Source organism: Globicephala melas, chromosome 6 (assembly GCF_963455315.2).
Source record: "Globicephala melas chromosome 6, mGloMel1.2, whole genome shotgun sequence".
In the NCBI taxonomy this organism is placed as follows: domain Eukaryota; kingdom Metazoa; phylum Chordata; class Mammalia; order Artiodactyla; family Delphinidae; genus Globicephala; species Globicephala melas.
Genome location: NC_083319.1, coordinates 28390334 through 28414377, shown reverse-complemented (window position 1 = coordinate 28414377; position 24044 = coordinate 28390334). Strand labels below are relative to the sequence as shown.

Below are 24044 nucleotides of genomic sequence, written 5' to 3'. Positions count from 1 at the left end.
AGCTGGCACAGCGGGCAACGGCGGGTGGTAAGGAAACTCGTGAGCCACGCTAAGGAACATCGTACTTCACCACTGGCGACTGGGGGAAGGGCACGGAAGAGATCAGCAGGGGAGCGACTTATGAACGACTTAGGAAGCTATACCGAACACAAAGAGCTCCCCTCCAAGAACCTGAGCAAAAAAGCCCAGAAGGCAGCGCCTTTGCTGAACTGTGGGCATCACTACCTACAGTCAGAAGCCAGGAGGGGATGTGCACTCTGGGTAATGCAGGCTGAGAACATTACGAAGCACAGAACGAGCTCTGTGGCAGCCACCTGGCGTCAGCCTGCACAGGCGCATGCGTCTGTCATCAGGACAAGGCAGGCAGAGAGGTTATGGCTCCATAACCACGGCTGTCTTTACCTCTTCTTTCTAGCTGTCAGGATAGTATGAAAAGTATGTTATATGTGTTTGGGGGGATGGGGTGGGCGGAGGTGAAGGCAGAGATCAAGAGCCACTTTATTTAGAAGCCAAGAGAACAAAGGAAATGTCCCTTAGAAGCCCAGATAGTGACTCCCCGATAAGTCAACAGCACTGGACACAAATGCATGGGAGGATGTGGAAAGGGTCACTTCAGGGGATTTCTCCACCCCTAAGGTGGTTTTAGGCTCTTCAGGCCGAGAGCCACCCCTTGCCCCCCACAGCCAGTAGGGGCAGCTGCACTGCAGTTAAGGGGAGGGCGGGTCAGCAGAACTTACTTTCTGATGTTCCCTTCTGGCTGAAACCAGGCTGGCTCTTCTCATTGCCTTCCTCGCCAAACCAGTAGGACTTAGTACAAGGGAAATACCAGGGCCTGGGGATTCCATATTGGCCTGAAAGCAAAGCACAGGTGTGAGCAAAGCTCAGCAACGCCCCGGCATCCCCGAGGTGTCCCAGCCAGACACAGCCTCCTTGACTCTCTCCTTGACACAGCCTTTGGAGACAGGACAAAATGGACTGGAGGTGGGGGAGGAGGGGCAATAACATTTACTGAGATCTCCTGTGTATGACAAACATCTTGCAGAATCTTTCCAGCAACCCCACGAGGCAGGTATCATCCCCACTTTAGAGATGAGAAACTGAGGGTTAAGTAGCCTACTCAAGGTCACTCAGCCAGTAAAGTGGAGGACTCAGAATTTGAATCCAGATCTGTATGATACAAAGTTGCATATCCAACGTGGGAAGTTCAGGTAGGGTACGTAAAAAACATTTCACATACACTCCCTTAGAGAAAAATCAGTAGGTGAAACCAGAAAGAGTTAAACCTCACTCTCTCAGAATTTGATCTTCTATGAAAATGTATCCAAGGCAGGTCTTGGTCAAGGAGATTTATTAAGGGAAGTATAAAAATGAATTTTTATGAATACTAATTCGATTAAAGCACAGGCAAGGGCTGAGAGCCAATCTATCTTATTATTCACAAGCTGTACTCAGGAAACAGAACATTCGCTGGTGGTAATTCAGGGGATACAGAATTAGAGACCTGGGTCAGCATTGGGAGGATTCTCCTGGGCTAGCCGACCCAGTGTGACCCACCTGGGTTCACCTCCAAGCACCTGCTCTTACCAGCTTTGTGGCCACAGGCAAGTTATTTAACTTCTTCGGGTCATAGTTCTCTCATTTGCAAAAACTGGCTAGAACGGTAACTCCCTCAGAGTAGTCTTATGAGGATTAAATGAACCAAAGTATGTAAAACACTTTGCACAGTGCCTGGCACACAGTGCTCAAGAAACAAGAGCTGTGTCAGTACTAAGAGCTGTACTTTTAGCATCAGCTGCTTCTCCTTGGAGACTATTTGTTTGCCATAGGTCCAAAGCCCTAACCACTTTCCAAGGAGACCCAGGCCCTGCAGAAATGCCAGCACAAAGGAAGGAAAGCCCTACAGCTAGAAATTTCATTTCCCTGGCTGATGTCTAAAGCAGTGTGGAAGCTCAGTGTACCTGGAAACACAGCCTCGGTGTACCACGTCATCACCCCGTAGAGGAAGGCGTCAAACAGCATCATGGAGACCGAGGTGGTGAGGTTGAAGCCATCTTCCTCCATGGGGCTCTCAAAAAGGTTGTCCCATTGCACCCCAATGCCCTGCTCCTCAAAAAGGGCAAAGTACTCACAGCCAAACCCAAAAGCCACAGGAGACAGCAGGCTCTGTGAGAAAGATGCAGAAGTCACTCATCCATCTCCTTGTTTCTCATTCTCCTATCACTGCTAATGCAAATGTCACCTGGAGAAAGGTGAATTTGCCAAATGGATCAATTGCAAGATATGGAAATATTTATCTACAGAGTCCCTTTAGGGGAGTGGGCTCCCTGGCAGCGTATAAAGTGATTCTATTTATAAGCACTCATTATGCTCACACATTTCAGAAATGCATGTACGATGGAATGTAAAACTTTTAGAATTCTATGCTTCCGAAGGTGCCTCAAGGGCTCAGCAATCCTGTCCCTTACACACACACACGGTCCTCTCAAGCTCCCTGCTCGGCCAGTGATGGCTCAGTGTCATAGGATCCTGTCTGGGGCTGCTGATGTCTAACGGGTCCAGACAGAGGCATCTGGAGCATCCTGCAAAAAACTCAGGACAACTCAGTCTTATAAGGACTTGCACCCCCTCGGAGGCCTCTCCTCCTCTGTACAAGGGAGGGGAGTGAAGTCCAGGATTTGCAGGGAGATGGAGTACCTGCTCCTCAGTCTTGAAGTTCAGAAAATATTACTCAAGTGAAACCCCATACTGGACACAAGGGAGACAAGAGTCCAGAAGGAGCCATTTCTGATCTCAAGAGCTTTCAGTTCTATCTGTGGCTGTGACTTTGTGGCGAGCTTAACACGGCCAACAGAGCTGGGAGACAAAAGGTAGAGCTGGCCTCTATTGTCTAAAGGCATTCCCCAGTGCCATTTACCGCATGCAGTGCAGTCTGGCTCCCTACAAAATGCCATTGGATTCAATTCAACCAGTGTTCACTCAGAGGACTAAAAATAAGCAATTGAATAAGACACAGTCCCTGCCTTCAAGGAGCATAGAATCTAGAACTGAGGTTCAAGTCCCGTTGGAAAGAGAATCTCTTATCTTCTGTTCTCAGCTTGGACTATAAAGCAGAAGTGAAATACCAGGTGCGGCTGTGACTGCAGCTACTGCAGAAGGGCCAGAGTTACTCACCGCAAAGATCTTGAGTGTGAAGCCCACGTAGTCTTGCCATGCCACGCACAGGACGTAGGGCAGGTACAGCATGAAGTAAATGATGCCTCCACAGGCTGCCGCCAGGTTGGCTCTGGAGAAGAGCGTGCTGATCAGAAAGCACTGCAGGATGGTCACCACGGCGAACACGGACAGAAAGACAAACACCACACTGGGGTCGCTGTAGGGCAGCAGGTTTCCTAACTGGGAAGGAAGAGACCCAATAAGACTGTCAATAAGCAATGATCTATGGGAAGCAGCCAGGGCTTATTCCTGCTCATCTTAAAGACAATACAGAGGAACAGTGCTGTTCATTTTTCTGACGAGTGAACTGAAATCTACTGAAGGGAAATGACTAGCCCAAGACCACACATCAAAGTCATGGTAGAGCCAGAAACAAAACAAAGTCCAGGCTTGATATTCACCAAGGTTCATCTCAACAGACAATTTTGTTCTTTGTTTTTCCAAGAAATAGTATCACTTGGATTCTCCTTCTTCTATAAGGACTATGACTCTTGGCACCAAGAAAGAATTGTGGGAGACAACATCCCACGTGGTTTCTCCCTCTGAAAGCCAAGGAAAAGGGTCAGGCCATGTTAACATCCGCCATGAGAACCTGCTATGGATTCTGGATCCCCGCAATTATCCAAACTCTGTGGACTCTTCAAGTGTCTCTCTAGCAGTTGGTTCTATTTCAGCAGGACCCACCAGCGCTCAGCTGTCACAGAGTGGCTCTCACCCACCAGCCACAGGACCTCCACCCCAGCCACATAGCTCAGCCCTGCCAGTCAGACATCAGAGCATGAGGGGGGCTTGACTTTAGCAAGAACTGCTCTGCCACAGTGTCAGTGACCCCAGTGAAGTCCTTAACCTTCCTTGGCCTCATTTCCTTGTATGTTAAATGGGTTATTTAGTGAGGATATCACAAGACAGCACACATATGTGCTTTCAACAGTGCTTGGCAATCAGTAAGCGCTCATTTGTAATGAATAGTAGCTGGTATTAAATTAAATGTTACTTCCTTTCCCTTTGCACCCCTCCACTTTTAAAAACATTTATTTTTTTAAACAATGCATCCTTAAATGAAATGATTGTGAAAAAATGGCATATAAACCTATTAATGTAAGGGGTGGACACAGAACTGCACTGTACAGAGTCCCCTTCAAGGAAGGACTTGTTGTCTGGCTGTCAGCAGACAGCCTCAGGTGTCAACCCCTCTAGGTTTGTCCCAGCTGCAGACAGCTGCCTGGCCCTGGGGCACACCCTTCCAATGACTAATGGAAGGGCCTGGGTCTATGGGGTGTCAGGGAGGGAGGCCTTGGGGTAACCTAAAGGGCTGGACATTTCAGCTCCGCGGCAAGAGTGCCCGGGGGGTTGGCCGTGCGTCACAGTTCAACTCCTCCCTCTGCTCAATCCTGTACCCTCCCCATCCCCTCTAGAGGTGTGGATCCCTAAGAAATACCCATACCCAAACTCTGCCTCAGCCTCTGCTTCCAGAAAATCCTAACGTGCAACAATATCTATGCTTCTGAGTATGGTTTTTAGAAATTCTGGCAGAATTACCACCCAATACATCTAGGAAAATGAGTAACTCTCTGATGCTGCCATGAACCATTGCCAAACAGCATGCGTAGTTACGCTTGTGCTCACCTGGGACACAAGACCCCTAGGTTCAGTCCTGCTTAGCTGCTAACCAGCTGGGTCGACTCTGGACAAGTTGCTGCCCTTCTCTCGGTCTCCCCTTCCCCAACTATAAAATGAGGGAATTGCAGGGAACAGCACATATGACCCCTTCCCTTCCGAAGAATCCGTGCCTTTCTTCTGCTCACATGGCCCACGGGGGGCAGGGAGGGGCCGGTGAGGCAGCCTTACTTTCAGGATGACCACCAGCAGGCCGGCGCTCACGAGCAGGGGGATGAGGCTGCTGATGAACCAGCTGAACCACAGGATGCTGTTGTCCAGGCCCATGATGCGCATGGTCTCCTTCAGCCGCGCCTCCTTCTCGTACACGATGCCCTTGATGATCACAGCCACAGAGTAAATCCAGGCCAACGTCATGAAGAGGGGCATTGACCGGCTCATGACCCGCAGGAAGCTGGAAGGGCGGGGGGAGGAGCAAAGGTGAGTGTAAGCCAGGCTCCTGGGCCAACATCTCTGGGTCTGCACGCAAGAGAAAGCACCAGTTCTGAGCCCGAGACGGGCAGACCTGTGTACCCTGACAGTTACGCTTCGTGAGTGGGGTAACGCAGTGATGACACTACTAACAAAGTGATGCCAAAGAAAACTTCTTTGAGGGCTTTTGCTTTAGTAACCAGATAGCTCTCAGATGTCATTAAGCTAAATGGGGGTGATTTTAAAGTACTAAAACAAAACCAACAAAACCAAAACACCGACTCATTCTGTCATGAAAGTTCAGCACCTTCAAGGTCATCTCACTATCAGCTTGCCTTGCATAACTGTTAACGACAGGTGGTGCAGAAATACACTTCAGGCAGCTCTTGTCAGTAATACTTCAGATTTCCAAAGTAGAACAGGAAACGCAGTGAAGTAAAAGGAACACAGAATCTGGACTCTGAAACTCAAGGTTCAAGTCCCAGCTTTACCACTTACGCACTTACTGGCTACGTGACAACAGGCAAAGGCTCTGGATGCCTCTGACCTCTCATCGTGTTCCCATCTTAATACATCCTTTCTAGAGTAAATCTTGGCTTAGGGGGTCTTTGGAAAAGTCTTCCTTTGGAAAATACTGGCTAATCTTTCTGAAGGTGAAAAGCAAGATAAATCCAGGTGACCTAGAAAAGCTAGAGTGAGCCCTGCAAGGAAATGGGCTGTTCAATGCAAAGCAGGGAGAAATACGAGGAGAGGAACCCTGCTCCTTCTGCACTCTGATCTCTACACACACACTCTCCCTTACACAACAGAGAATAAGAGAGTTTCCAGAATTCAGAAGAGACATGACATATTTCAGATGCTTGCAATAACTACACCTCTGCCTATTCTCTCTCTCTCACAAGAAATCACTGGCTCCAAAGGCACAGTCCGCACAGTGAGAACCTGGCAGCACAGTGACTAAGCACTAAAAGATTATCTAAAATGTCTAAGATAAAAAGGCCTTGTTCGGTTTTATTTGCATTGTTTGAAAATGTGGTTTACCACTTATAGAGAGGAAGAAGAAAAACTGACACAAAGTCTGCTTTTATAGGTCTAGAACGCTGTGCCTCTGTGTTTGGGGGACGTGAGGATGTGTGGATGTGTTTGGCATGTGCTCGTCATGACACATCTTAAACTTGCAGATTGGGCTGATTTTGACTGAAAGGATAGAGTATAAAAAAATAAAAGTTCTGGTAACCATGGACTAGAAAGGAGTGAGATTACTGGTGACGTGGCTCAAACTGTCAGCTACCTACATCTGGCATCTTATTTCCTGAAATTCCCACAGAATTCCAAAAACAATTCTTTTTTTTTTTTTGCAGTAGCTGCAATCTTGCTTTAACCAATTTTTTGACCCGTGTCAATACACACATAAAATAAATATAATCATTCTGTTTCCTCCCTTGACGTGTGTGTGTGTGCCTGTGTGTGTACACACCACCTGGGGACAGTGTTAACCAGTTAAGCAAAGGTGGTGGCTCTCTGGTAACTTACATGTCATCAACGTAACAGGGGTAAGGCATCTGCTGCATGTAGATGCCAGTTTTCTTCTCTGTGCCCGTCAGCACCCGGATGATTGCCTGCTCCACCACATCCTGCAAGTACGCGAAGCCCCCCCAGACGTACCGCATATCCTCAAAGGGGTCAGCCCGAGGACCGGGGTCCCAGTACCTTAAATCAAACCACAGGCGATCAAACATTCCTTAGAACCATACAATAAAAAAAATTCAGTCACCCACAATCCTACCACCATTACAGAGCCACTTTTCTTATTTCTGTATCTTACTTTCTGGTCTCAGCTGACACGTACACATGTTTTTAAATAAATATAATCAGAGTGAGCAAACCACTTGTTGGTTTGAGTTTTCCCCCCCGTCCATTAGTTCCCTAACATTGCAACAAGTACACGGGCCAAAATTTACTTAACCATTCCCTTTTATCTTGCTTATTTGCTCCCTTTTATAGAAAAGGATAGTGCTAGCACAGAGAATCTAATGTCTTTTTTTCCTGTTGATTTAATTCCTCAGGACTAATTCCCTTGAATGGAAATGCTGAACCAAAAGATAATGATACTTTAAGACCTTTGAAATAGTTGTCTCCACAATGAATGAGCCAGTTACACCAAAATCATGCCACCAATTTGAGTTATACTTTGTTGGAAATTTTTACCAAATTATTACTTAAAATAAAGTACCTCCACTCACATTAGCTGCTCTTGACTTTCCCAAGACTGGCTGGTACGATGGGGGGATTCAACTTACCCATCCTTGATCTTATTCGTCCTCTCCACATTGTCAATATCCATCCGGATCTTGTACTTGACGTGATGGGGCAGCTCAACACTGCCAGGAGCAATTCCAGTGAACACGATCCCAGCCCAGAACTTCCGCTCATCCAGTAGCTCCATGGACTTGTTGATGAGCAGAACCTCTGTTGCCACTGGTTCCAGCTTGTTCAGGTTCACACACTGAAGGAAGAACAGCCGACATGAGAATGCCGATGGCCAGGAAAACAAGCAGTGGCCAAGGCAGAATCCATGCTAAGAGAGAAGCGCTAAGTGCATGACTTTTTTTATCCTCCCTCTCTACTCCTCTCTCAAGTCATTCTCCAATATTCAATTGAAAATGGGTTGTTCTGGTTTTTAACTGCAATTTAAGGGAAATGTTGGAAGTATTTAGAGGTAAGTTACCTATACTGATTTTTGTGGAGGGAAAGAGGTTTAAACCTCATTTTCGCTTCTGTTTTCTTAGTTAATTTTGAGTCATAACAACTAACCAAACAGAACAAAAAAACCTTTCATTTGTCCCTATTAAGTCACATCATATTTAGGACTCAATTTTTAAAGTGTAATCAGTCCTATTAGATTTTAGATAAGTTTCATAAGTAATGCTTTTTTAAGGGAATGCTTCGTTGCCATTAGGTATTGGGATATCAAAACACAGGAAAACCTAGAAAACGATGGATAGAGACATTCTTGAGTCAGATAGAATAAAGCTAGAAGTTAGGTCTGTTGATTTACTCATTCAGTCATTTAACTAACATTCATTGAGTACCTTTTTGTACATTACACCCTGTGTTAGGTGGAGGGATACTACTGTAAATAAGATGACACATTATTTCTAAACTTTACTCCAATCCAAACCTTATTGCACCATCTCAGAGAAAGAAGCCAAAGCCTTTTCTAAGTGGTCCGCAGAATAGATCCTCACCTCCATGAAGCGAGAGATGGTCTGGATTGCCTGGTTGGTCTCATTGAAGGCTTCTCTCCAGGTGTACACAGAGCCATTAGTGGACTGCACTTCCTCTGGGTGCTTGGCCAGAAATGCCACGATATCTTTGGCTGTCCAATCTAAGCCTTCCAATCGCTGTTCCCAAAAGTGGTCATTGCCTCTGCTGTCCAAAAGTGTCTGCCATTCCCATGACAAAGTACAAGTAGTAAACACCAACTAAGTCTTGATGAGCACTATATGGTTTACAAAACCCTTTCACATACATTGTCTTTCTTTAAAATCTTCATAGAAAACTGTGAGATAGGTAACCCAATGTTTCCATTTTACAGGTGAGAATACTGGGCTCTCGGATTCTACTGCACCTTCCCACTACATTATATCTTCTTCCTCTTTTGAGACCCAGGCTGATGATTCCTCATAAAGACCCTAATCTCTAGATTGAATTAAGCCACACCTACTTCTGCTGTTTAGTTTGGGAAAGGAATTCTGCTGTTAAACCAATATGATCTTTTCCAGTTGCGGGATGCATGGGTCACGATGCAAAGGAGGCCTGTCTTCCATTTCTTATTCCCTAGCTGGCTGGCTCTCCACGTGGGTCAACATGGAAGAGAAGGAAAACCAATCTGGTGCTCAACCAGCAGGTGCAGAGGATCAGGGCAGAGGCCTGCACAGATGTGCTGCCAGAAAAATGGGTCTGTTTCCACCTCAGCTCATGGAAAGGAGAATCAGCTGCAACTCCTTTCACACCTTTGAGAACATACATGAAGCTCTGGCTCTACTGAAATGGAATCCCTAAGGGGCCAAACTCTGCTATTTTTTAAATCAGTCTTATTTCTACTAACATATAAGTTTTTTCCCCGTGTGGCTTCATATTCTTTATTACAAAGGGAGCACAATAGTTTTTATAGAGTATATAAACTATAATTTCATTAACTATTCCCATACCGCAGCATTTAGTCTAATTTCTCACAATAACAATTATTATAGCAATAACATTCTCTCTCATATGGTGACTTTTTTCTTTAAAATTATTTCTGTATGGGATACATCCCTGAGGGTGTGTGAAAATGCAGATACACAGGATAGCACATTTTTTATGGCTCTTACAATTTTCATTCCAAATTGTTTTCCTATAGGGAATAACAATTTATACTGTCATCAGTTAAGATATGTGTTTTTGTTAACAAAATAGGTACAAAATTGTACCTCACAAAGGTTCACAGGTGTATGGGTTAGTGATTTTGAAATGACTTGTTTGGGACTTGAACTGAGCAAATAAGACCTGAGTGAAGACACGTGGCATTTGGGGTGAGGCCCTCCCTGGCCAGTGTGGCTTCTCAGCAATATGGCCAAGGAGGGCAGCAAGGCTGGAGAGACATGCCCAGTGAGATCACTGATCACGTGGCCGTTCTAGACCATGAGAGGGGCCAGGAGATCAAAGATCCCCCTCAGGAGCAGTGGCCAGGGAGAAAGCAGAGGCTTGAGATGAAGGAGACAAACAGCAGCTCAGAAAGGAGAACAGTTTAGTATCAGTGGGTTACATGACTCAACGGAGAAGCGTCTCCAGATATGTGGGGCGACGCGACGGGTGTAGACAGAGCCAGAGACAGCAGAAGATAAGAGCTACCACAGAGTAGAACGGTAGCTGTCGTGGGCTGGGGGAAACAGGAAGGTCAAAGGGTATGAAGTTTCAGTTTTGCAGTACAAAGAGTTCTGAGGCCCTAATGTACAGTGTGGTAACTATAGTTAATGATACTGTCCTGTATACTTGACACTTGCTGAGAGGTAACTATGTGAAGTGAGGGACATGTTACTTAGCTCCATTGTGGAGATCATTTCACAACGCATACGTATATCAAAACACCAAGTTGTACACCTTAAATACATACACTTTTAATTTGTCAATTACACCTCAATAAAGCTAAAAAAAAAAAAAAAAGAAAGAGCTACCCCAACAGACGCAGAAGTCTCAAGCATTGCCTTGTGTACCAGACGCAAGGCTGCAGGGGGTACAGAGGACTGAGTGGCCCAAGCTTGTGGAGTGAGCAGTAGAGAAGAGAAAGCAGCTGGAGGAGGTTCCTTCGACCTCCGCCCGCAGGCTGATGAGTCCGCATTTGGTGTCTCAGCCTAACCAGCCCCCTACACTCCAGGCCCCAATACCCACTGGCCTGTTGGACATCCCCACCATCCACCAGCTAGAAATCAAGAATCATCCTGAAGCTGCCCTCTCTTTCACCCCTCCACAATCAAGCAGTCACCAGGCTTTGCCTCCAGCCAATGCCTTGGCCACCTACTTGGATAGCCTCCACCCTGGACTCTGCCTTCCACCTTTCCCCTCTTCAATCCACCTGTCAAACCAGAGTAATAGCTCCCCTTGCCTAGCACCCTTTCATGGTGCTCCAGAGCTTAAAGTAAAGGTCCTCGGCTTGACGCCCAAGGCTCTCCAAACCACATGCCATGCTTTTCTCCCCAGCCACAGCTCCTCCATTTCCTATCACACATTCTGTGTTCTCCAGCAGGAGTGCTAATGAATGCCATGGCCATGTTGGCAAGCGCCTTGTCCCAGAAGAACTGAGAGCCTGTGAGCTGCTGGAGCACCCAAGCCAAACCGTCTATTTAAGAGAAGGGGAAGCATCGTTCTGCCTACAGACTAAAACTCATGGAGTTCCTTCAACAGGGACCCTCACCATCCTCTGAGATGCAGAAGGAGAGAAGTCCAACAAGTAGAAATGTACATTCTAAGGAGAGGACCAGGAAGAAGACACCTGAGACCACACCTAAGTCTATGGCACTGTCTGTGGCTGGACCACTTGAATCCCTTTTGGAGGAGAGACTGGAGTCCAACAGAGATCCATCCTTGAAGGGCATAAGTTGTTGTTGTCATTATTAGTCAGAAGTATTCAGTCAATCCATACAAATTATTGTTCATGTTTTTCTGACTGAAGTCCCTTGGTTTTTAAAGGCTCCCAATTTAAGAATTAAATTGCAAGACTAGTACAATAAAGATGACTCCAGCTTTCCCCTCATTGGAAGACCACCTGCATATCATCCCCCCCAGGGATATCAAGGGACAGTCCTCAGCCTGGGAGAGCACCTCTCACGGTAGATACCTCCTCTAACACCCAGCTGCCCCTCCGATCAATGAGGTGTCAAGAAAAGAAACCTGGCAAAATCCATTCGTGCTTCTTAATAGCAGCAGGAAAAAAGGAAGAGGCCTCTCTCACCATGGAGAGAGGAAATAGTCTAATGATTCTCTGACTCAGCCCATGGCAGGATGATGCGATTAAATGGCACTCAGGCTCAAGCAAAGGAGACATTCCATGCTCAGACTCCTCCGCTTTTGAATCCAATTGTCTCTAGAGCATTTATCCCTTTTCAAGTGGTTCTGAAGCACTAAGTGCAATTCCCCTCCATGCAGTAACAGCAGCTCTACACTCACACGGTGCCTCGGGGAATGAGTATCTCAGGTCAGACCAGACCTTTGCTCACACACACCTCTGTCCAAGACCCACTAGGACATAGTAGGGCTAAGTAAGATGCTGTGGCTCTAGAGCCAGAAATGAAAATAATCAAGGTCCTGTAATCACCAAACTCTTGCTCCAAATACCAGCCCTAGGTTTCTTGGAAATCTGATTTTGACTATCAGACGCATTGATGCTGATGTGCATGAAATGGTGTGACTTGTGCACCGTCACCTGTAGCTCTGCCAAGTGATGGGCCTGTGGCTTGAGCGACGCTCAGTACGTCTGCACTGGTTCAATGTAAAGAATCCTCATCTCAGTCACTTCTGGGAAAGTAAGGAGCATCAATCAGGTACCCGGTAATCAGAGGGACACTCACCCGGACAAGGTCCATTTCTGGGCTGCTCTCCATGAAGGTCCAGATCTTGGGGCTGAGCTCTTGCCACATGCCTTCCAGATCATGAAACACAGCCAGTTCCTGGAAGGTCTTATTCACCTGGAGTCAAACGGGGAGCCAGGGGAAGCAAAAAAAAAAAAAAAAGAGAGAGAGAGGGAGGCAGAGACATGAGAACTCAGCTGCTCCCTGAAAAGATGTTCCATCACAGAAGCCCTTTTCCAGTCCTTCCCATTCCCAAGAAGTGTCTGCCTGCAGCAGTGATTCAAATACCCAAGGCTGGAGAGCTGGCCCTCAACAGTCAGCTTGGGCCTGAGTCAAACTGGAGGTTCTCACTCTGGAAATCCCAGAAGAGCCATGAGTATACTCAACACACACCATCCGAAGCCACCTTTATATTTTTGTCCATAATTCTAGGAGGATTCTGTGGAGGGCCTCTTGGGCCCAGGCAGCTTACCTCAGCCATAACCTGCTTTGTGACTGGAGTGTCAGGTGTATACAGGATCTTCCCAACAAGCAGGGGCTTGAGAGCTTTCCATATGATGCGGGAAAGAGGACTGGACTCCAGATTCTTCATCAAATCATTGCAGTAAGGAGCTATGAAGAGGATGAAAGGCAAATATTTGTATGCATGCTCATGTACTTGCAGGAACTAACAAGAGCTTTGGAGCCAGCTGGTCAGTCATGGGTTCAAATCTCAGCTCTGCCACTTAATGGCTATGAAACAACATCACTTGTCTGAGCCTCAGTTGGCTCCTCTGTAAAAATAAAGTTAATGACATCTACTTGGCAGAGATGTGGAGAGGATTAACTGAGATGCTGTCTGTGCAGCCCCTAGAACGATGCTTGATAAATAATCAGAGCTTATTGTAACACTGATGATGGATAACTCACAACTGAGACAATATGGAAAAATGTTTTTTATTATGCACAATCCTTTATAACTCTAAATAGCTTGCACCAGTCCTCACCACTCTGTTTTTATTGGAAACAAAGAGCTGAATTCAGACTTTAGTTTTCAAGCAGAAATTTTAAATTTCCCTTTAATTAATAGGATGTAATAAACATCCCAAACTGAAAAGTCCAAATTTATAACAGACAGTAGGGTTTGATTATCCAGAAGGATTCCTGATTTTTAAAAAAATTTCATTCTGGGTTCTTTTAGATACTAAGTATCCTCTACATGCTACAAAGATAATTTTTGTTTTCAAGAGAATTTTCTCACAGTTGTATCTGTTGTGAAAATGAAGGTTCCCTTGGGTTGACTTACAAAGTGAGGGAGCGGAGGGGACGGCATTTCAGAAAACCGCCTACAGTGCCCTTCCCCTCAGGTTCGCAAAGCAACCTGCCATGTCTGGAGTGCTTCACTCCAGACAAGAACAAAAGGTTCTTGCGTCACAATAACGCACAAAAAGCCACCTCACTCAGTGCCTGAAAGGCACAGCTGCAGTTAGAAATGGAGAAAGGCTCACTTGCATCATATTTTCAATGAAAACGATGCCACTGTCTAAAACTATAACACTGGCTCCTGGCTGCTACCAGGCACAGGACACACATCCCCACAAAATTGCCCAAGTGTGGGGAACAGATGTGGAGTTACAAGGTTCTTCAATGCCACCTTGCAGCTAAGAACCACAAACAGCAGATCACATGTCCCGGTCTGATGGCACACACACCACCATGAACAGGTATTTTGGAGGTCACGTGGTTTACCGAAAAAAAGCATGGAGCCAGGCAGATCTGGCTTAATCCTGGCTCTTGCCGATTAGCTATGGTGTGGCTTTGACCAAGTCGCTGAACCTCTCTGAGCCTATAAAATGTGGGGTTATAAAACCTTCCTCGCAGGGTTATTGTAAGGGTTAAATGAGACAAGTTAAATAAAATGCATAGTACATAGGAAATGTTCCCTAAATGTTACCTTTTATTATTGCTGTTGTTGTTGTTAAGTCTTTATTGTAAAGCATACCTCAAGGAGAGGGAGGGAAGGGGGAGGGGCAAGGGAGAGGGGGAGAAGAAGGAGAAGATACTTGATCACTTTGGGAACCGCCCTCCGACATCCCCCAGAAAACTGAGGAGATTGGCTTTCAGTCATCCACTCACTTGATAAACACACTGTACGCCTGGGATGTGCCAGGCCCCGTTCACACAAGTGGGGACAGTTCCCTGATTAAGATTCCCTCCTCTAGGAGCTCAGTCTGGGGGGCAAACAGACAGGTAAACAAACACCCACCACTGCTACGTAGGGTGAGGATAAGCACGAGGAAGCAGGTGCCACAGGGGCCGCGGGGCTGAGCCTGGGACCGAGGTGGGCTGGGCCCGGGGCTTGGGTCTGCACGGACACTCACTGGTAGAATTGTCATAGAAGGTGCCAGCGTCGTCCTCAGTGCCGTTGCCTCCAAAGAGGGCTTTGTAGTTGTTGTCCTCATACCAGTTAAGGGACTTTATCTTCAGGCCCCCACCCTCGGGATGGCCGCAGACGATGCGGGACACGGCCTGGTAGATCTGGGTGGGGGAGCTGGAGCTGTTCGCGTTGGTCAGAAACATCACCTCCTGCCGCATGTCAGTCCAGCTCCTCATGCTGAAGAGCTGGTGGACAGATCAGGAGGAAAAGCAGAGGGAAGCGCGGGGCAGGTTGAAGACACAGAATAGGAATGAACAGGTTAATGTCTTGACCTCGCCAAAGCCTCAGCCCAGAACATATCTTGTCTGATGTCACCTTTCAGAGGGGCATCGCTCTGTGATGGGATTGTCAGAGCCTTGCTACTCCTCTGTGGTCCAGGCACCAGGGGATCGGCGTCATCGGAGAGGCCGTTTGAGGTGCAGATTCTGGTCTATCTATCTACAGTTCAAATCTGCATTTTCACGTGGTGCCCAGGTGACTCCTAGACACATTAGAGACTGAGAAGCACCACTTAGCAGTTAGGGGAGCCCCCGTGACGGGCTTTATCTCATTCGGATGATCACTGAGTTTACAGAAGAGGATGCTTTCTTTGAATGACTATGTGTTCATAGGCGTACGTCAGGAACCGCTCACACCCTCGGTCACTGCCTCATTTCTAAAACACCTCAAACTTCAGTGTGGAAACTGAGGGGCCCTCTGCCCCCGGGCAGAAGAGGTGCTGTGTGTGAAGTCCCCATCCTCGTCTCAGCTGAGTGTCAGGCAATGGAAAGAGCGCATGGTGGGGGACCGAGTTTGAATCCCACTTATGTCTCTCATTAGCTCACAGCTTTCAGAACGTCACTTCTCTGAGGGCCCAACTTCCCATCAAAATGATGAAGCTAAAACAGTGAGGCGAGGAGAAAATCACACGATATCTGACGTCCCAGAGAGGGCCCAACACAGAACAGTCCCTGCCGGAAGACCCAGATGCCCCAGGCAGCGGGGTGGGGGTGGGGGGGCTGAGTCTGGAACTCACACGTGACCAGCTCTTTGTCTCACACACCAACGTACTCCAGCACTGTGCGGACTTCTTGGCCCAGTGGCTCTTATAATTCAATATTTATAGAGCACTTCGTATTTCCACACATTTCACAATAAATCATTAAAAAATCCCTACATTCCTTGACATGTCACTGCTTGTCCTCACCGCCTGGAGGCCTGAGGCGTGGTGAGCAGAGGGGAGTGGCTGCGGAACCCTGCACTTGCCCCCGGGCCCAGTTTTCCATCTCACAGAGCCTGCTGGCTCTGGTGAGTGACAAGGTCCTGGGCGCCACAGAGCCCACATTTGCCTTCTGCCTGCAAGGGGAACCAGGAGCCCCGGAGGCGGTCAGAAGTCACAAAGATTCCTTCCTCCAGAGGGAGCATCTAACACCGGGAGAACACAGTTAGGCGGCCCGCTTTTCCTGACTTTATCTTCTCATCACCTGTATGAGGTATACAGACGGGGAGGGGAGAAGTAGTCAGACCACCTCTCCTTTCCTTGGTGGGTGCAACAGCCCTAGAGATTTTTGTTTGTTTGTATTTTCTGTTTTTTGCGGTACGCAGGCCTCTCACTGCTGTGGCCTCTCCCGTTGCAGAGTACAGGCTCCGGACACGCAGGCTCAGCGGCCATGGCTCACGGGCCCAACCGCTCCGCGGCATGTGGGATCTTCCCAGACCGGGGCACGAACCCGTGTCCCCTGCATCAGCAGGCGGACTCCCAACCACCGCGCCACCAGGGAAGCCCCCTAGAGATTTTTAAACGACAGCAAAAGCCACTCACTTCTCTTTCTCACTACCACCATCCCCCAATCAAAAGGACAAATTGCTCCCCACCTAAAGCCAGCACATCTTTGGACAGAAGCACCATAAATGACTGAGTTAGTCCAAGCTCTGGGCTCTTCCCGGAACCTGTCTCAGGGGCAAACTCCTACTCGTTCTTCTGCACCTCAAATCCCGCTCCACACCTCCTCCGTGAAGCCCTCACCCTCACAGGGAAGGGGGCCGCTCATCCTCCAGCCCACAGAAGGTGGCGTTTGATCAACATCTGTGGAGTGAAGAACCGCTGACTCACTTTCTCAATCCACTGCGATGGCCTCCTCCTGCCCTCGCCCCCATCACAGTCTCCTAGCATAACAGCCGAACCATAAACGACCCTCATCCTCTAGGTCACACCAGGCGCCCCTGCTCCAGACCCTCCACTGGCCTCCCATCTTACTCAGTGTAAACCCAGCCTTGGCAGCACTGCACCACACTCACCTCCTGCTGTGACCTTACCTCTGACTCCCCTCTCACTTGCTCTCTTTGCTCTGGCCACGGCTGGGCTCCTCCCTGATCTTTATTTTATTTTTTTAACATCTTTATTGGAGTATAATTGCTTTACATTGTTGTGTTAGTTTCTGCTGTATAACAAAGTGAATCGGCTATACATAGACATATATCCCCATATCTCTTCCCTCTTGCATCTCCCTCCCCGCCTCCCTACCCCAACCCTCTAGGTGGTCACAAATCACCGAGCTGATCTCCCTGTGCTATGCGGCTGCTTCCCACTAGCTATCTATTTTACGTTTGGTAGTGTATATATGTCCATGCCACTCTCTCACTTCGTCCCAGCTTCTCCCTGGTCTTTACATACATCTCTTCATCATGCCTTACATCAGTGTCTTTGGATTTATGGTTCCTCCTGCTTGGAGTGGAGGCCCTAGTGTCATTCCCTTCAGGCTCAGATGTCACCTGACCAGAGAGGACTTCACCAATCAGCCCCCTTTAAGACACCACCTCATCACCCTCCAGCCTCTTACCCGGCTTTATTTTTCTTCATGGCAGGCATCCCTGCTGTCACATGATATACAGACCTGTTTATTCCTGTCTCTCGCCGCATGTCAGTCCCACGAGAACAGGGAAGTTAGTGCACTCGCTGCTGAGTCCCCAGCACCCGGCTGTGGCAGGCACCTGGTGGGTGCCGAGCAGATAACGGAGACACTGTTTCCTGCCCTGCCTCCCCAGGCTCACCTTCCCGTCACTGAGATGTGATGCTCATGTCCGCTCTCACTCATCTGGCTCCAGAAGTCCCCATTCCCAGCCAACTGCCGGCCCTGTTAATCCATATTTTCTTTCTTTGAAGAGTCTCCTTTTTATTATATTTATTTGTTTATTTATTATCTATTTATTCATCTATTATTTTATTTATTCCAGTTACCATCAGGGTTCAGACAAAAAGTGGGCTTAAGTAGCACGAACATGGGCTTTCGAGGCCAATGGTCCTGGGTTCGAATCCCAGTTTTGCCAATTAACTTACTAGGTGACTGTGGGCAAGTTGTCTAGCTCTTCTGAGCCTCAGTGTCACCTGTAAAATGGGCACAGTAGGACCCACTCACATCTGTCATGTGGATTACACAGGGAAATTGGGTGAAACTGCATGAACCAGGGCAGTTTAGCTCCCTTCTCCCTTAGTTTCCTCTTAGGGGTTGTGCTTTGGTCAAACAACCAACTTTCTTTCCAAACATGGAGCAGATCAACAAGTGCACTTATTTATTTATCTCCTCCCATTTGTCCCAGGGAAACGGCAAGTTAGATAACGAGTCACTCATGGCAAAAGTGACTTGACTTAGTGTTCCATTGAGAGGAGCGGGTGGCCCTTGCCGTCCAGGACCAGGGAACAAGCAGGGCACAAGGAAGCAGCTGCCAGGAAAAATGTATATTGTTCAGTTGGAGAGGTTCTACCACATGAGCATCACATGCTTTCAATTTTTCTTTTTACCCCAGACAAAAGGCAGGCCAGTGACGTAAGAGAAAACAGCTGCAACCAGACTGCGAGCTTAGAGGCAGCCTCCCATGTTAGAGTCCCTGCTTTGCTTTCCCTAAGGCTGGCAGGGACCTGCAGAGCAGTACGGGGCATATCAGTGTCAGCTAACGGGGCCCAGGAGAAATGACTTGCAGGGCAGGTTCTGTTTCTCATTCTGTCTCCTGGAAGAACCCTGGGAGACCCAGCTTCTCCACCTACAGAGCGGTCACCAGCGTTCATAACCGGAAGACCAGATGGCAGCCTGGAACAGGGCTTCTCCTCCTGAAAGTGACCCAAAAGCCACGCCTCTCCAGTCAGACACACATGAGCAGAATTGAAAAACAGAACAGACCCCAAAGCAAAACACTAATAAATCAACAGCATTGAATCTCGGTGTTTTCTCTATTTTCCAAACGTTCTGCATTTCCCATAGTGACCACGCAAGCCTTTATTCTTAGGAGACATAAAGTGAGCTTTGATATTTGAGAAAAATGATACAAACCCCAAAAAATGACTTAGAGAAGCAACTCATAATAAGACTGGACCAAGTCTGAGAGAATTTCACCATGAATTATTCCTACCCAGTGTCTTAAACATTAAGGCCTGCATGGTTTCTGACCACCATCCCTCAAGCTTAGCTCTTTACACACCTGGCTCCAAATGGTTCCCCCTTTCCAAGTCTAATGTGAAACAAGGCTGGGTGTCAGAAAGGTGAGCACATGCTGACTGGGAGGCAGAGGAATGGCTAATTGCTTTTTGTAAGTTAGGCCCCCTGATCCTGTGACAAAGGTTATTCTAATACGCTTGTAAACATGTGGACCCGAAAGGTAAGCTCAACTTTTATCAGGAGACTACATTCCCATAGTTGAACTCAGGGCCCAGATATTGACAAGGGAAAGATCTGAATTAGGGGTACCATGTTCTTCCCTTCAGACAGCAAACAAATGTTTTGGTAAAAAGACTGTCTTGCTTTGCTACTGAAAAAGAAATAAGGATGGGCTTCCCTGATGGCGCAGTGGTTGAGAGTCCGCCTGCCAATGCGGAGGACACGGGTTTGAGCCCTGGTCCGGGAAGATCCCACATGCCACGGAGCAACTGAGCCTGTGAGCCACAACTACTGAGCCTGCGCTCTAGAGCCCGCAAGCCACAATTGCTGAGGCCCGCATGCCAAGTCTGTGCTCCGCAACAAGAGAAGCCACTGCAATGGGGAGCCTGTGCTCCACAACAAGAGAAGCCACTGCAATGAGAAGCCCACGCGCTGCAATGGAGAGTAGCCCCCGCTCACCACAACTAGAGAAAGCCTGCACACAGCAACGAAGACCCAACTCGGCCACAAATAAATACATAAATTTATTTAAAAAAATAAATAAATACGGAGAAGTTGCTGGTAAGACAAATACAGTACACGGAAGATGAGGAGGAATCATCCTCTTTACAAATGGGTCATTAACTAGGGGCCAAGAGTAATTATGAGAGAAAGTTCTAGGCTAGATATCAGGCCTTCAGCCCCTAGCTAATTAACCTTGAGACATCTATGAGTCTTGGTTTCTTCATCTCTAAAGTAAGGAGATCAAATCAGGTAATTTTAAGATCACAGGTATAAAGCTGATTTTACATTTCCTATGATATTCAAGTCAAAAAGACCCTCTGAGCCAAACTCAGGGTGGAAAGAAGTGATAGTGGACGATCTGCCTTCTGGGGCTGAAAAAGAAATGACTTACCTCTTGAGCCACAATCCCAAGACTATCCAGCAAAGCTTTTGTGGCTTCAGCCAGCTCCTTGCTGGGGAAGGGAGACGTGGAGTTTAGTTCTGTCTGCAATGAGAAAAAAAAATCCTTTGTTTCTAAACTCAATGTAAACCTGAAATCTGTATTTAAAAATAAACAAGTTAATTAAAACTATTCACAATCTTGAGTTTAAAACACAAGAAACCCACTCCTAATCAAAATAAGACACTCAAATTATTCTAACTGTACGTTTGCAGGTTGTTCATCTCAGATAAGAATTACTGATTCTTTGATGGATGCTTTTAAAGGGTATTTTAAACTAGTTGATATGCAAGAGATAAAAATATCTCGTGTGTGTGTGTGTGTGTGTGTGTGTGTGTGTGTGTGTGTGTGACCAAGGCAAAGTTGACCATAAATTCCCAACTCTGTCTATGATTCTGCAAGAAAGACAACATGGGAATGGCCTTGAGAAACAAGTGTGTGATGGCTCACAAAAAACGAAGACAGTATAAAGTTGCCAAAAGCATGGAAAGAAGGAATTCTCTTTCATTCCACTCAAGTCAGCACTGTTTCTAACACTGGAAATTTACTTATTTTTAATATATTAAAATTAATTTAAAATAATTTAAAAATACTTGTTTTTATGTCTAGTTTGAGTCAAATTGTAATATGCCACCTAGCTGCACGGCAAATATAAGCAAATAATTGAGGCCCAAGGAAAAGCTAGGTTAGGGAAGAAAGCCTAAGCTAGAGGAGAAATAGAGCAATGATGCACAGGCTCTGAGGCCAGAACTGCTTCTGAGTTTTCAGGCTTCCAAAGAAAAAAAGACACAGGGTCAGTTTCATCACTCCTATTTGTCAAATAGGGGGGAAAAATCTCCAGGGGAAAACCCATCTTTCCTTGTTGCTTCTACGGGCATCATTTTATTCAATATCAGACCCTCAGAAATCTAGAGAAGGCTGAACCATTTTGATATTTGTCATATATCGGAGATTGCTGTGAAATCATAAGGCAGCCTGCATGGAAGATGGCTGAAAGTAGACGGAGCTCATCATTATCTCTGGGAAAGAGCAGCCTGGGATGTTTCCCTTTAAAAAGAACTCCAAATGCAGAAGGTTAAGTTAGTATCATGATCTCATCATAATATCCTAGCATAATCCCAAATGTACATTTCTGATAAAATCTGTCTAAAGGTTCTCTGGAAGATTTCATCCAGCCTGATTCATGAGCTCTTCTAGAATGGCTCACTCCCCAGAGACCAGCCTTCCCACACTCCCAGTCCTCTGATGGGCCCATGCTTTCCTTGAAATGCTACACTCAGGTAGGTATCTGTGACACAACTCGCAGGCTGTGTTAATGTTCATTCCTTCCATGAAGTAATTATGAGCGAACACAGGTGGGGGGCTTTTTGTTTGCTTTTTCTTTCTCTCTTCAGGTTCACATTACCACCTGAAGGCTACCACACTGAAAGTTGAACTTACAGAGACCTTGATAAGGAAAAGCTTTTACATAACGAGAGGTCATAATTGGAAGACATAGGAGGTAAAAACTGTTTCTGTGCTTACCATGAGGCTCACAAGAGGATACATGTTCAGGATTGCACAGCAAAACAAAAAATGCTAAATTACATTAATATAAACATTTAAAACTTAAAATGTGGTAGTTAATGCATTTCTTTTTCAAGTCTGCATTGAAATAAGATTCGTATCACTCTAGGGTGACCCGGAGTGACTACAGAACCCTGGGCAAGTGGCTTCAACTCCCCATGCCTCCACTTCCTCAACTCCACAGCAGAATAAACGATAATGTGCACGTGTCACAGCGCCTTCAAAACATTAAACCAGAGGCCATGTGCAAGCCCCTGCACAGTGCCTGGCACACCGCAGGTCCTTATAATTATAAACAATTCCATCCTTGCCTTTCTCTTCCCTTCCTCCAAAGTTTACTACCAAAACAGAAGGGCTAGTCCTCCGCACACAGGGTTTTCCAGTTCTTGAAGGGACGTGCACCCTCCCTTCTGTCTGTCTCTGGGTGAACTTTTCCTCTTGTCGAGGTGCCCTTCTCCACGAGGCAGACAGCTAGAGTTGTCAGCTCGAGGCAAGAATACCAGCCACACTCCAGTGTGCTATTTCTAAAATTATAAATGGTCCTCAGCACAAAACCAAGACATCCTCATCCTTAATTCCTGACGGCCTGGGGCAAATGCTTCTCTCTCCCCTATAACCCTTTTTCTTAGTGTTTGCCAAACTGAGAAACAAAAGATAATATTAAGTGGATGACAGATATACTTATATTGGTATATATTTATACCATATACACAGAACTTTCCCCAAACTTGACATTTAAATGGAAAAACCTAAAGCAAAATCATTACCTATGACTATGTATATATATACACATACACACACCTTTATCTTAATGTATATTCATGTGTACCCTCTATGTACAGCAAGTGATACTGATTTTACTTTTATAGGAGTAATTCAGTTTCCTTTTCTTTATACAAAACAAATGAGTTGATTAAAAGAAAATATTAAATTAAAAAACAATTGCACTTGAATACAACCTAAATCATGCCAGAGGATTGAGAATAACCAGGTTTCACCAACACAGTGTGGTTTTAGGAACTCTCATCAGAACCACCTGAGGTGCTTGTCAGGCGTGCCGATGCCCAGCCCCCGAGACCTGAGTGAAAAGCTAGACGTAAGACCCACAAATCCTCAGGAAATTTTTTGCACGCTGAAGTTTGAGAACCACTGAGGCACAGCACCTGGACAATATTCACACCTCTTTTTCACAGTATTCTTTGCACAAGTGTGGCTGTTTGTGCATTCTATATCTGGTCCACACGATGCTGTCTACTTCAGATTGTGAAGCAGTGACAAGAAGCCAATCAGTTTACCTGGCCTTGCGTGGGATCCAAGATAGTGCCAAAGGCATCTGCGGCCAGGTACGTCACACCAATTGTTTACACAAGTCACCAAGTGCAAAAGGCTAGCTCTCTAAACCCCAGACCCAACACTGGCCGGTTGTCCCCACTAGCAAGCATTCCCCTGAAGGAGACAAATCAATGAGCAGTTCATGTTGTTTTGAGAATATGTCTTCCCCATCTGAATGAATTTAAATCTTCATTGGGTAATGATTTTTCCTTCAGGTTTTTCCATTTAAGTGTCTTAACTTTGGAGCAAGCTTATTCTTCTTGTTTTAGAAGCTACACAATTCAGCAAAACTCCACACACACAGCAGGCCTTACTGCAATGGCTGTCTCACCCATGAACATAGTTAACCATGGACATAAACATAAAGACCTCATTACATTTACTGTGGATTTCAGACCTTTAGATATTCAAACTCCACACAATACCGTATCTTACTATACGAACTTGTTGTCAATAGACTGAACTTTGGTTTGTTTGTTTAATTGACTGATTCAGGTTTTGGTCTCAAAAAGAAAAACACTGGCTAAACCCATCCATAAGTCATAACTAGAATAGTCAATTCCATTTTTTTGGATCCTTTTTATACTAATCATTGTTTGAGACTAAATGCTCAGAATTCATTAACATAAGTATTGGCAACCTGTAATCAGTACAAACTAATTTCCATTTTCAAAGGAGTGCTGATTGGAGTTACACATATAGGTGTGGGTTGACATCACAGGGTTAAAAACACACACAATTCAAATTCA

At 46.2% G+C, this 24044-nt stretch overlaps 1 protein-coding gene across 3 annotated transcripts in view; it reads right to left on the bottom strand.

The window, feature by feature from the left end:
- The window catches only part of ABCA1 (ATP binding cassette subfamily A member 1), a 136964-nt gene that overhangs the window by 39667 nt on the left and 73253 nt on the right, over positions 1–24044 (bottom strand). For all 3 annotated transcript variants that reach the window (XM_030859138.2, XM_030859136.3, XM_030859139.3), the window contains exons 8-18: positions 20350–20442; positions 14771–15011; positions 12883–13022; positions 12411–12527; positions 8550–8747; positions 7602–7807; positions 6835–7011; positions 5062–5284; positions 3172–3393; positions 1959–2163; positions 738–851 (exon numbers count right to left, since the gene is read on the bottom strand). In XM_030859138.2, coding sequence (XP_030714998.1) covers positions 738–851; positions 1959–2163; positions 3172–3393; positions 5062–5284; positions 6835–7011; positions 7602–7807; positions 8550–8747; positions 12411–12527; positions 12883–13022; positions 14771–15011; positions 20350–20442 — 1936 coding nt within the window. The remainder of the gene's footprint in view (positions 1–737; positions 852–1958; positions 2164–3171; positions 3394–5061; positions 5285–6834; positions 7012–7601; positions 7808–8549; positions 8748–12410; positions 12528–12882; positions 13023–14770; positions 15012–20349; positions 20443–24044) is intronic.